General features: G+C 35.2%; 1 protein-coding gene across 6 annotated transcripts in view; it reads right to left on the bottom strand.

The window, feature by feature from the left end:
• Positions 1 to 14,857, bottom strand: part of RPTOR (regulatory associated protein of MTOR complex 1) — a 511,183-nt gene that overhangs the window by 61,189 nt on the left and 435,137 nt on the right. For all 6 annotated transcript variants that reach the window (XM_031965593.1, XM_031965594.1, XM_031965596.1 and 3 more), the window contains one exon: positions 10,087 to 10,192. In XM_031965593.1, the coding sequence (XP_031821453.1) occupies positions 10,087 to 10,192 (106 nt within the window). The remainder of the gene's footprint in view (positions 1 to 10,086; positions 10,193 to 14,857) is intronic.

Raw genomic sequence — 14,857 nt, 5'->3', positions numbered from 1 at the left:
CTCCTTCTTAAAAGAGAGGTGATGGACACAAAGAGATATAACATTTTGGATTTGTTTTGGTTAACTATGCTGATTTGTTGAAAGGCTCCTCCCCCACTCCCTTCTGTGAATTTTTAATAACGCAGAAAGACTGGAGAGAAAAAAGTTAGAAACAATTACTCAGAAGGTAAAGAAAGAGAAGGCAGAGGAAGAGGCCACTGTAGCATTAAAAATGTACATTTGAAAACAATGAATAATGAAAGATAAAAAAGTAAGACAGTTTTGAAAGTAAAATGTAGAATAATATATGTGTATGTATTTGTTAAAAAGCAAGTATTATACATGATTTTACACTGACTCTTCTTGTTTCTATTATGTAGAAATGTTAAAAAAATTTTAATATCTCAGTTCAGAATAAAAAAGATCTTGAACCATTAGAATTAGAAAGAATTTATTGAAGTTACTTTTCAGAAGTATAATGGTTATGAAACAGATAGACTTTATTACTTCAAAAAATGGCATAGGCTAATAATTTAAAAGAGTTCAAAAAAGAGTTGGATGTGGTATTATCCATTAACTTTTATCTATCTCAGTTTATTCAAATATAAAATACAAGTATTCCTAGGTTTCTATGAAATCATCCATTGTTATTTCTTATAGAACAATACTATTCCATTATATTCCTATGCTATAAGTTGTTCAGACATCTTGCCAATTAATAGTAAGTTTCCACTAGTTTTGCTACTATAAAAAGAGTAACTATAAATATTTATATAAATATGGGTCCCTTTCTTCTTTCTTTAATGTCACTGGGAGTATAGGCCTAATATTCTTGTTAATATAAAAAAAAAGTACTGACAATTTGTTCACTTTCATTTCCTAATCTCTCTTACCCCAGCTCTCAACCCAGGGAGCTATCCTTTATGACAAAGGATTAAAAAAAAAAGTGAAAACACTATTTAGCAAAACTAACAAACATATAAAATGAGTTTGACAGTATATGTAATATTCTATACCTATAGTTCTCTATCTCTGTAAAGGGAGGGAGCTGCATTTTCTCATTTCTCTTTAATGATAAGCTTGGTCATTAAAATTTCTTACAACCAGGATTTTTTTTTTTTTAAGATCCTTTTTATACTGAGAGTCACTATGCTATAAGCATCTCTGCGTTTATTTCTAAGTACCACTAAGTGGTGATGCCTGGCCATAAACTAAAATATACACACACACAAACACAAACAGTCACACAAGTGCGTGTTTTTTATATGCTGTTATCCTTATGGTATGTAAAAATACCTATTCTTGAAAGCATTTTTGAAAATTTGGCTGTTTTTTATTCTTTGTACTTGAAGAGGCCCAATGACATCATGATGTTGGAATCAAGGTTCACAGTATTTATATAAATTCATTCTTGAAAGTATTTGAAAAAAGCTGTCTAGATAAAGGGTTAATGTGTTAAATGGTTTTGATAACATTATTTTTTTCTTTACGCATCTAAAGTAGCATATATTATCATCAATTTATGAGCATCCATCCTAGTCTCATTTCATTCTTATGACAAAGAGGTTCAAACTGATCAGACAAAGGATAACTAAATTATAAGGTTTCAATTATCTAAGCTAATCAGTACAGCTTTTTCATTTTAACATTTTAGTGGTAAGAAATCTAGATATAGTTTTGATGTAAAGAAATTAAAGAGAAAGGTGCTACTTTAGTGATACTTCAGATTCTCAAATTATTAAGAAATGATATGTACATTTTGGATGTTAGCACAAGAGAACCACTGACACTGAGGATGAAGCTGAAGGATGGACCAAGAGGGAATAAAGGGAAATGGAGCATGGAATAAGGAAAATGTAGAAAATTAACCACCTGGATATATAACTGTCAATGGATAAGAGCGCTCTATTTGCTGATAACAGGTTTTACTTATTTGGTTAATCTGGTTCAAAGTATTAAATTTTGCTTGTTTTCAAATAAAGGTATTACTGAAGCCAGACTTTGAATATGATAAATAGCTGAAAGAGGACAGATTTAAAATTAGTGTTCAATCCTTCTCAGTTTTAAGTATACATGTGTTATTTTGACATCTTACAATCTCTCATTTGCTTATTTTTATAGCAGTTCAACAGTTCTCCTGACAAACACATCTCATCCCATTTTACTAAGTCTGAGAAAGTAAATCTAAATCTGGTCTACACAAAGATGGCCTATTCTGTTTGCAAAATACCAATTTTGGTTTCTTGACACTCAGCTCTGATTTTACTATTTAATTCAGACCTAAAACATTACAGTAGAAATTCTTTTTTAATGTCATAGGCCCAGATAGCCTCTAACTATTAATTGTCCAAGGCAGACTCAGCAGTAGATTGTCTTGAGCAATAGGTTAACCAGTTCATTTGAGGAATCCAAACTAAAAGGCTGAGGTTTCAAAGAACTTCCATTCTCTAAGGAAAACAATTTCTAGAATTCAGAAAAATAAGGTGTTGACCACTAGTTTCAGAGAATGGTCTTGTTCTACTTTACTAGGAAGGATATGGAAAGGTTTTCTGGAGGAAGTGACACCTGAGTTTAGACTTGAAGAGAAAGATTTTAATAGGTGAAGATGGAGACTGTATTCAAAGCAAGAGAGGATGGATTTTCAAGTAAAAGATGGCAGAATTAGATTGGCTACCATCTAACATGGCTGTAATGTAGAATGTGTGAATATGAATAATGTAAAATAAAGCTAGAAAGGAAGATTGGAGGTAGATGGTAAAAGGTATCAATGGGGTAAAGGGGAGAAAAAGCCTATTTATTATTTCACCACATGCCAGGCATTGTGTTAAGCCCTTTTTATAAATATTATCTTGCCCAAGGTCACATAGCTAGTTAAGTGTCTGAGGTCAAATTTGAACTCGCATTTTGTGCCTCTTGGCATAGCACCCTATCCACTGCACTACCAGCTGCCTCTAAGACGATAAATGTTCAAACATTTGTGAACTTTATCTAGTTTCCTGACTACTACCTCATAGAGACGTGAAAAGTTATAAAAAAAAACAAGATTAGCTTTCAATAGTGCATGAGTATACCTGTTAATGAAACATGAGCCAGAGATACAATAAAAAGAAAAAAAAAACTGTAAGTGTAAATGAGACTATACATAAAAATGTTTCAGAAATGTCACTGAACTTGAGAAGTAAACAATCATTTGTTATGCTCAGTGGAGCAAGGGTATATACTAGAGCCATTTAGATGGTGGGTGAGTATTATGAGATCACATAATTCAGTTTAGCTAAATAACCTGGTTTGGATGGATGAATAATTGGAATGACATTTGACAAAGGCCCCACTCTGACAGTACCCTTTTAGCTCAGTTGAGAGCGACAAGAGTTTATCTTATTGAGCCCTTCTTATGGCTTTAAAGAAGTAACACATTATTCATCAGAACCTTATGGGACAGGAAGAAAGGTCAAAGTGGTAAATCAATAGAATCTGTTAAGAGTTTCTAAATTATTTATTTTATGCCAGATCCTTTGGCAATGCTGTACCTATCATCTGTAATCAGTATAGTTCCTGAAAGTTCTGGCTGCTGACTTGCAAACCAAGGCCCTTTAGAGTTCCTGCATTTGCTTAAAATGATACAATTGTATCATTTCCCAAAAGAGAAAAATCTACTCTTAAATTTACTAGCTCACAGGTGAAAAAAAAAATTGTAACTTTTATTTTCGTGCTTATTCTGATTAAATCAGGCTTTTTCATCATTAGATTTTATTGAGTGTATTTTATTTCTCTGCAAAGAATATTTCTGTACTTATGATGGTTATGGCTAACAAATCTGCAAATACACCATGCTCTGTAATGTTCAGGAATAATATAAATCATTTGTTCTCCCCTCCCCCACTTATTTCTGATGCTTACCTAATGAAAAGTTGTTTGATATAATGTAGTGCTATATTTGGAGACAAGAAGAAACTGGATCCAAATTCTTCCATAAACATGTCCTACCTGGATGATCTTGAGAAAAGTCACTGGTTCTCTATGTGCTATAATTTACTTGTCTAGAATATGGGGAAATGACATCTATACTAATCACAGGAAATGAAGGTCAAGTGAAATAATATAGAATGGATAACATCTGGGTAAAGATCAAAGGAGGCAGCAACAGAGATGACACTGTTAGCAAAGAATACCACAGACTACCTAGATAGAAGGAGAAAACCAAAGAAGAGTTTAGGAAACTTCACAATCTTGGCACAGAGCCTTAGTGAAGGAGAATTTGAATTCTCCAGTTATATATGGAAGCACTCTGGGAAAAGCAGAGTAACTAATAATTTTTTGGTTCTTCTTAATAACAAATCTAAATTTCTTAAACTAGAATCAATCAGAGTTAATAAACATTTATTATGTGTCAAGTACCATGCAAAGTCCCCCAAAAATTATTTTTATGATTCACACATAAAATGAGTGACTTGCTTGGGGTCTCCCAGGTAGAACATGTCTGTGGAAGAATTTGGATCTAGAATTTGTATCTTTGATACAAATATAGCACTTGTTACACTATAGCAAACAACTTTTTATCAAGTAAACATCAGAAATAAGTATAGAGGAAAGAACACATGATTTATATCATATCTATATTATTCCTGAACAACACAGATCATAGTATATTTGCAGATTTGTTAGCTAAAGACAGTTTCTGCTCTCAAGGAACTCACAGACTAATGGGAGAAGACAACACACAGAAAAAAAGTTTAAAAGTCAGAGATGGAGAGGAGAGGAAGCTACCCAGCACGTGGTCAGGGCAGAAAAGATCTGAGTTATGAGTTTCAAAGATCACATTTTGCAGGATGATGAGATTCTGGCAATCACAAAGAAGGTGACTTCCCTGAGTGCTTGCTTCAAAGTGAGGATCTGGAAGCAGCTCCCACAGGTCTATCCCCTACTTTCTCCAACCAGAGGGGAGGAGAAGCCCCCAGGGAGAAATTGTACATTTCAGAGTTGATTTTTTTTTGAAGATGAGAAAACAATGAACAAAGTGGCTACTTAGAATCACTAAAGAGTTACAAGTTGTTGAAATAGAAAGGATGAGAACACTAGGAGAAATGATGGAAGACGAAAGGAAAGTTGGTCATAATCTGACATGTACCCTAGATTTTAGAAGAGTAGATTTTATGATCCTATTAGCTCAGAAAGACTAGGAAGGTCTTTCAATATGTAATTCTAAAGACACAAAGAAAAGCAATTTCAATGAGAAATGGAAAATTTTTTTCTAACAGGATTGCTGTGAATGCACATGGAACTTAACAACCAATTTAGATTTAAAAGATATGCATTATTGTATCATAGTATTAGACAAGAACTACTGCTCCAATTTTCAAAATATGAGAAAAGATATTGCCAATGATAAGCTAGAGATTTTGATGTGGATGTCTGGCAAAATGTAAAATGTATTATTAAAGAGACAGATTGGACTAGATCATCTTCAAACTACCAAATTCTGTGTTTAGTGCTTTGAGAACAGGAAGCAGTGACCATCAAGAGCCGACATGGGCTTATTAATAGAATGAGTCACGTCAGACTGATATCATTATCTTTTTTTTTTTTTGGACAGGATTACTTGATTGGTAGAACAAGGGGCTGTAATACTTAGAGATTATCTAGATTTTAGTGAGATACTTTATCACTTTCTCATGTTATTCTTGATCAAAACAGGGGATGTGGGCTAAACAACAGGACAATGAGATATTTAGAATTGACTGAATGGTTGGGAACAAAGAGTAATTAATGGTTCATAGTCAATTTGTAAAGCAGTAGCAAGTGGATAGGCTCAGGGATCTGCAGTAGATCCTGTGTTTTTTTAACAAACTGATCAATAACTGATAAAGGTAACATATCATGCTTACAGAATAAAACAAAGCAACAAGGGATAAAGAACATGTTGGATGATAGATTCAGAATTGTAAAGTGTTTAGCACAATGTTTGGCACATAGGAAACATATAAATGTTAGCTATTATTTTATAACATTTCAACTGGCTAGAACACTGGACAGAATCCAAGATTCTGGAAGAAACATAAAGTCTTATACCTTGCTTTGAGAAACTCAGTTTCTCAGAAGGGTGTAGCTAGAGAGGAATTTTTATGAAGAGGAATTTTTATTTTTTTTGGGGGCATTCAAACATAGTGGCAAAAACATGGAAATTACAAGAAGACCATCAATTGGAGAATGGCCAAACAAGTTATGGTATATGAATGGAGTAGCACTCTGACATAAGAAATGACATAAGGAAAGCAATTTACTTGATAACAACATTGTAGAGAGAAACAACATTGAAAATTTTAAGAACTCTGCAGTGCAATGCAATGACTAATCACAATTATGGAGGCCCAATAATGAAGCATGCTAATCATCTTCTGTGAGAGAGATGAAATCGACAATTTTGGACACAGCCAGTGTAGGAAGGTTCTGCTTGACTATGTGTATCTATTATAAAAATTTTTTTTTAGTTTCTTCTCCCCAGCACAGGTGGAAGTGGGAGGCAGGGGGAAAAAAATTCATTAATTAACAAAGAAATCTAAAAACCCTGAATCAAAAGTAAAAATAGCATTTATGGTAGTAAGCATTTGTGTAAAGTTTTAAAGTTTGCAGAACATTTTACATGTTATCTCATTTGATCCTTACAGCAACCCTGTCAAATAAGTATGAATAATATCCCCATTTTGCAGATGAGGAAATCGAGGCTCAAAAAAGTTAAATGACTATGGGCAGTTAGTTGGTGTAGTGGATAGAACACTAGCCCTGAAGTCAGGAGGACCCGAGTTCAAATCTGATCTCAGATACTTAAAACAATTCCTGGCTATGTGACCCTGGGCAAGTCACTTAATCCCAATTACCTCAGCAGGAAAAAAAAAAAGTAAAATGAATTGAGCAGGGTCCTAGAGTCAGTAAAGAGTGAGACAGACCTTGGACATACATTTTCTCTGATTCCAAATCCAGCACTCTACACACTGAGACATCCAGTCAACATCTTAACAAACAAACAAAAAAATAAACTGGTGTTTTAGATCATTGCAAACTCAATATAAATTAATAGCAACAGCCCTGAAAACCTCATCATGATGTGGAGGTAATCCTGGTTTCTTGAAGACTATATCAATGGTGAGAAAAACCCTGGCACCACAGGTCCTAATTATCCCATGCTATGCATGAGGGATCCTAGGCCCATGTTTGGGGATGGATTTTCTTATTTGAGCAATGTCAAAGAAGCCAGTGTCACTGAACTGCAGTGTATATTAAGGATGAAGGTGGCAAGGGGGTGTAAGATTTAAAACTGGAAAGATGAATGGGGCTAAGAGTTATAAAGGACTTTGAACACCAAACGGAGGATTTTATATTTGATTCCAGAGGTCATATTAACTTTAGCAGAAGTTGATTAAGCGGTAGGGTGATGTGATTGGACTTGTACTTTAGGAAAATAACTTTGGAGTGAAGGATGGGTTGGAAATTTTTCCAGAGGAGGACAGTTACAATGGAGAAGGTACAATATCATAAGAAGATTGGCTGAAATCTTGTGAGGTTTTAGTCTAGATAAAATTTGGCAGGGGAAAAGAGAAAGGAAAAGGAAAGGAGGGATAGGGAGCCAGAATGGTCATGTTAAAAAGTCTTGAAGTACGTAAATGACCATGACAGTTTAGACCAACTTTGTATGGTCCTGCAGGGCCAATCTAGGAACAATTGTTGGGATTTTTAATAAAGGAGATTTAGAAATGTTCTAAATTAATACTGATTGGGGAAAGGGAAATTAAAACAACTCTAAAACATTTTTATCAGACTGGCTAATATGACAGAAAAAGAAAATAACAAAGGCTGGAGATAATGAGGAAAAATAGGGACACTAATGTACCATTGGTAGAGTTGTGAACTGGTCTAACCCAAAGAGTTATGAAAACGTGTACAAAATATTTTTTGATGCAACAATACCACTGCTAAGATCTGAATCCCAAATAGATCAAAGAAAAGGGAAAAAGATCTAGAGATACAAAAATATTTATAGTGGCTCTTTCTGTGGTGGCAAAGAATTGGAAATTGATGGAATGCTCTTCAATTGGTGAATGGCCAAACAAGATGTAGTATATGATTGTGGTGAAATATTACTGTATTATAAAAAATGACAAGAGGAATGATTTCAGAAAAAACCTGGGAAGCCTTATATGAACTGAGAAGGAGTGAAGTTGTAATGCCGAAGAAACTGAGCAAGACAGAGATTAGAGACCAATTCAATAATTTATTAAATGGAGAGAAATACTGGAACCAATGCATCCATGTTGATCCCAGGGCTAGACGAGACTATCATCTCAAAGAGTCTAGGCCTGACTATCGGGGCAGGGAGCCTTTTATGGAATAACAAGAACAATGACATAATGGAGGGACCTAGGTGGGGATAACCTAATAGAAGGAGGTTACTGATATTCTAATGACATTAAGGAATGTCTATAAAACCTTTGTCTCAACCATTAAGAGGGGACTGTCATAATCTAAGGCAGAATTACAAAACAGGACAATTGGAGGAACTGGTCACCCCATTAAAAGGGAACTTTGGCATAACAAAGTGAGTAGAATCAGGACATCATTGTGTACAGTAACAGCAATATTGTAATGATGATCAACTGTGAAAGACAGCTACTCTAATACAATGATCCAAAACAATTCTGGAGGAATGCTATTCACTTCCAGAGAGAGAACTAATGAATTTTGATTGTAAGCTGAGTATTTATTTTTCATTTTCTTAATTTTTCTTATGATATGGCTAATGAGGAAATGTTTTTACATGATTTCACATGTATAACTGATCTCATATTGTTTAGTGGGGGAGAATGAGTGGGGAGAAACTGGTGAGACAGAATTTAGAATTCAAATTTAAAAAATAATATTAAAAAATGATTTTTTTAAGGCAAAAGGAGATTTAGGAAAAACTTCTTAATAATTAGAGCTATCCATGCCCAGAAAAAGAACTCTGGGAGATGACTAAAAACCATTACATTGAATTCCCAATCCCTATATTTATGCACACCTGCATTTTTGATTTCCTTCACAAGCTAATTGTACAATATTTCAGAGTCTGATTCTTTTTCTACAGCAAAATAACATTTTGGTCAGGTATACTTATTGTGTATCTAATTTATATTTTAATATATTTAACATCTACTGGTCATCCTGCCATCTAGGGGAGGGGGTGGGGGGGGTAAGAGGTGAAAAATTGGAACAAGAGGTTTGGCAATTGTTAATGCTGTAAAGTTACCCATGTATATATCCTGTAAATAAAAGGCTATTAAATAAAAAAAAAAAATTAATAATTAGAGCTATCCAAAAAGGAGAATGAACTGCTTCAGAGGAAATCTGTTTCTCTCTCCCGGGAGATTTTCAAGCAGATACTGAATGAATAATTATTGATTATTTTATAGAAGCAATTCTTTTTCAGGCTAGTCTAAATGACCTCAAATCTCTTTAATCTGAGATTCTTTGATATTCAGGAGTTAGGGAATCTGCAAAGCAGATGGTCAAATTTCCATGATACTAAATCATTGAGAAACTCTCTAGGGGTTCTGTATACTTTTGTTCCTGCCCATTCTAGACTCTGAAAAGTACATACTGTCATAGAGATTAAGGGGGAAATGTCCAATTTTCTTCAGTGATCCATCTCATTTGTTTCCTAATCATATTACAATGATGCTTTATCATAGCATAGAAATATTTAGGGTTTCTTAAAGACTATATCAGTAAAGTGCAAGATCTGGCATATTATACCTAGTTCATGATATTTCAAATAAAGGTTCAGTGACTGAATATTGATCTATTTCAAATAGATCAACCTAAATCTGTAGGGATTCAATAGCAGATTGGCTATGTGGTGATGAAGTTCTTGGTCAAAGCAAACCATGAATGTCATTTATGAAAGCACAAAGAGCTTGTGATCTGCATTAGTTAAGGAAGCATCCATACCAAAGAAATAAAAAGATACTTAATGGGTGGCTTTCTTCAACAGGGAAAAAAAGTCTCCTTTACATTAGAAAAGAAGCAAATCAAAGATAGCATTAAAGGTATTATATGTATGGAGGCCCCACTTACCCTTCTGGATGATCTGCTGTGCTTGCTTTCTTACACGTGTGTTGCGGAGAAACCGCCACTCCCGCTCTTTTCGGATTTGGCTCTCCAGATCATGTTCTTCTGGGATCTTTGAACAACAACAAAAGATGAAATCAAGCTCAACTGCCTGAAGGAACATTAAAAAAAAGTCTTCCTTCAAGTTTTCCATAAATGCTAAAATAAATGAGAGTTAGTCTGGAGAAAATGGCATTTTGGTCTGGACCAAATGTCTTTTGATGTGTAAAAACAGATGGTCAGTATTTAAAAGGTTTTACATCTTAAAGTCCAGTGAGTAAGTAGCTAATGGAGAGCCATTATATTGCAAAGTGGAGAAAGAGGAAAGTATACATGGTGGGCGGCTAGGCAGGGCACCTGAGTCTGGTGGGTAGATGCAGTAGGTAATGTACAATACTTTGTACTGGGGGAACTGGGTTAAAATTCTAGCCTTGAATTGCTGTATAACACTGAGCAAGTCATTTTACTTTCTGGTTGAGAATTGTCTCAATTAGGGAAAATAATATTTGAGCCACCTACTTTCCAGAGCAATAAGCACTTTATAAACCCTAAAGGGCAATACAAATTTGAGTTGGTATTGTTATGCCAAAGTCCCTTCTTAATGGGGTGACCAGTTCCTCCAATTGTCCTATTTTGTAATTCTGCCTTAGGTTATAACCTTCCCCTCTTAATGTTTGAGATAAAGGTTTTATAGAAATTCCTTAATGTTTGACAAGATAAAGGTTTATCCATTTCAGATGTCATTAGAATATCAGTAATGTCATTCTTCTTGTTATTCCATAAAAAGCTTGCTGTCCCTGGGGCTAGACTCTGAGATGATAGTCTCATCTAGCCCTGGGATCAACATGGATGCATTGGTTCCAGTATTTCTCTCCATTTAATAAATTATTGAATTGGTCTCTAATCTCTGTCTTGCTCAGTTTCTTCGGCATTACAGTATTACTATCCACATCATTATTAACTTCTCTCATCTTTTTGAGGGGCTTCAGATAGAAATAGCAAGGAGAAGTCATTACTACTATTCTTTTATATTTGACTTTTGGGAGGATATGATTATAAACATGGATAAAGTACCTACTTTTGAAACTGAGCTAAGTGGCATGGTGCATAAAGTACGGGACCTAGATTCAGGAAGGCTCCTCTTCCTGAGTTCAAATCTGGCCTAGCTGTGTGTCCTTGGGCAAGTTTCTTAACCTGCTTGCTCTAAATCACTATTGATTAGAGAAATGCAAATTGAGGCAACTGAGGCACCACTACACATCTAAGATGACAGGAAAAAGTAGTGATGAATGTTGGAGGGGATGTACAAAAACTGGGACACTAAAGCATTTTTGGTGGAATTGTGAAATGATGTAACCATTCTGGAGAGCAATTTGGAACTATGCCCAAAGGACTATAAAACATTGCATTATTTTTGATCCAACAGTTACTATTGAGCTTATACCCCAAAGACATTATAAAAGAGGGAAAAGGACTCACATGTGCAAAAATGTAGCAGTTCTTTTTGTGATGGCAAGGAACAGGAAATTGAGTGAATGACCATGAATTGAGGAATGGATAATACATTATGGTATATGGATATAATGGAATATTATTGTTCTATAAAAATGATGAGGAGGCTAATTGCAGAAAAGCATGAAAAGACATATATGAATATCAATTCAAGTGAAGTGAGCAAAAGCAAGAGAATCTTGTATATAGTAATAGTAAGATTATGTGATGATCAACTAAGAAAGACTTAGCTCTTTTCAACAATCAGATGATTCAAGGAAATTCTAATAGACTTTTGATGGAAAGTACCATCCACATCCAGAAAAAGAACTATGGAGAATGAATGTAGATGAAAGCATAGTATTTTCACCTTTGTTGTTGTTGTTTATTTGCTTATTTTTTTCTTTCTCATGTGTTTTTTTCTTTCCATTTTGATTTGATTATTTTTCCTCAGTATGATGAATATGGAAATATATTTAGAAGATTTGCACATATGAATTGCTTGCTATCTTGGAGTAGGGAGAAGGGGGGAAAATTTGAACACAAGGTTTTAAAAAGTTGAATGCTGAAAACTATCTTTGCATGCATTTGGAAAAATAAAATACTACTAAAATAAAAAAATTAAAACATATATAAAATAGAAACAGTACTCATAGTGGAGTTGGGAGAGCCTGAAGTATGAATCTTGCCTCCCATACTTACATACTAGATAATTACAGGTAAATTATTGCAGAAAGAGACCTCTGAGGCTACTGAGCTCAGTCTTCTTTCATTACACAGACACCAGAAGGACTTACTGACCTATCTAAAGTCACATGAGTAATAAGTATCAGAAAGTGGGATATGAAGCCAGATCTTCTGACTCCAAAGCCAGTGAACCTTTTCCAGTGTGTCACCTGAGCCTGTTTCTTCAACCTAAAATGGGGATAACAATACCTCACAGGATGCTATGAGGACAAAATGAGATAATGTATTGAAGATTAAAAATTTTTTTAAAAAATACTCTTGGAATATTATTAATGTCTATGAACTTGGCCCAGAGGATTATGATCACAGATAACCATTCTATACCTTTATTTCTTTAAGTATAATAAACTCTCTCAATTCCTTATTTTTCATTTCAGTAACTGGGTGTATACATATGTCATTGCAGGTATGTACTAAGTCTATAGAATGGATGTTAGCCTTCTGAATGTAATGCCAAAGATCACTTTTAATGGGGTGACCAGTTCCTCCATTTGTCCTATTTCATAATTCTGCCTTAAGGTCATGACCATCCCCTCTTAATGGTTGAGATAAAGATGTTATAGACATTCCTTAATGTCATTAGAATATCAGTAACCTCCATCTATGAGGCTATCCCCACCTAGGTCTCTGGAAAAGAGTTGGAAAGAAAGAGTTTAAAAGAGTTTTGAGGCGGCGGAGTGTCTAGATCACACTCCAGTAGCGACCTCCCCAGTCCAGTAGGCCACTCACCAACCAAGCAAATGGCAATCCCCAAAAGGGCACCCCAAGTGACACCCGCGTCCGGTTATTCACTAATCAACCAAACCAACTGGTACCCCAAGGGCACCCCAAAAGTGACAACCGTACAACCGTGCAACCCGGTGAATCCGGTTATTCATCAACCAAACCAAACAAACAAAACAAGTCTTAAGACATAACTACATGATACCCCAAAAGGTACCCAGACAAACTTACTCTCCTGTGGCAGAAATAGGGTTGTCTACCATCAGGCCATTGTGGCTGGGCAACTGCTCTCTTTCCTGGAGGCTCTGGAAAGAAATCCAGGAGAGCCCGACCTCTCCAGGCCAAGAGTTCAGATTCGTAGCCACCCTGCCCAAGGCAGAGACCCGAAAGTCTCATCTCTAATCCTGCTCATTTTCTAATCATCTCGCTGGGGGACCTCCAAATGTAATGCCGAAAGAAACTGAGCAAGACAGAGATTAGAGACCAATTCAATAGTTTATTAAATGGAGAGAAATACTGGGACCAATGGATCCCAGGGCTAGACGAGACTATCATCTCAAAGAGTCTAGCCCTGAGTAGGGACAGCAAGCCTTTTATGGTATAAGAACAATGACATAATGCAGAGACCTAGGTGGGGATAGCCTCATAGATGGAGGTTACTGATATTCTAATGACATTAAGGAATGTTTATAACACCTTTATCTCAACCATTAAGAGGGGACGGTCATGACCTTAAGGCAGAATTATGAAATAGGCCAAATGGAGGAACTGGTCACCCCATTAAAAGTGACCTTTGGCATTACATGAAAAGGATGGATGAAGTCAGTGTCTTCCACAGAAAGTACAATCATGAATTAAAGTTTTGTTATATTCTTAAGGAAGATCATCTATGGCCAGAAAAGACAGAAGGCAGAGTTGCTCAGTCTTTATTTTGCTTCCATTTTCTCTGTCAAGGAGAATGACTTTGCACAGGAAAAGGCAAAGCAAAAATAATTAATAGGGAATTGATATTCAAGATAAATAGGGAAATAGTAAGAAAATACCTAGTTGCTCTTGATGTATTCAAGTTAGTTGGCCAAAATGAACTACATCCTTGGATCCTGAAAGAATTGGCAGATGTCACTGCTGAGCCACTGTCAGGGATATCTGAAAATGTGAGAGGTGCCACAAGATTGGAATTGGGAAAATGTCCTATTGAAAAAAAAAAATTAAGAGAACAGAATCTGCAAACTATAACCTAGTAAGCTTAACTTCAATTACTGAAAAAAATCTAAATGGTAAGATATAGATTAGATGATTAAAAAAATTTAGATTGATTTAGAACTGGATGAATAACCAGAGTTAATGATTTAGTATTAATGAGGCAAGAGGCTTCCAGTAGAGAATCCAAGGTGTCTGAACTTAACCTTGTGTTATTTACTACTCATAACAATGATCCAAATAAAGATATGGATAGAACACTCATCAGAATGTTGATGAAAAGCCAGGAGGGATAGCTAACATATATGATAAAGATGTTGACATTGAAACGGGCTAAGTTTAATAAGTGAAAATTCAATAGGACTGAATTTAAAGTCTTATATAATAGTACAATAAATTAATTTCACAAATATCAGAAGGGCAAGATATGTTTAGAAGCAAGTGTTCCAAAAACGAGCTGGAGGTTTTAGCAGAATGAAAGCTCAATGTGAAAGCACTGTGATGTGCCAGCCAATTAAGCAAATATGACTAAAGGCTCTTTTAAGAGGCCTCAATTCCAACCAGACCTCAAACATAG

The sequence above is a fragment of the Sarcophilus harrisii genome, chromosome 4 (genome assembly GCF_902635505.1).
Source record: "Sarcophilus harrisii chromosome 4, mSarHar1.11, whole genome shotgun sequence".
NCBI classification, from domain to species: Eukaryota; Metazoa; Chordata; class Mammalia; order Dasyuromorphia; family Dasyuridae; genus Sarcophilus; species Sarcophilus harrisii.
The sequence above is the reverse complement of the archived record's forward strand: the minus strand, read 5'-3'. Positions and strand labels throughout refer to the sequence as shown.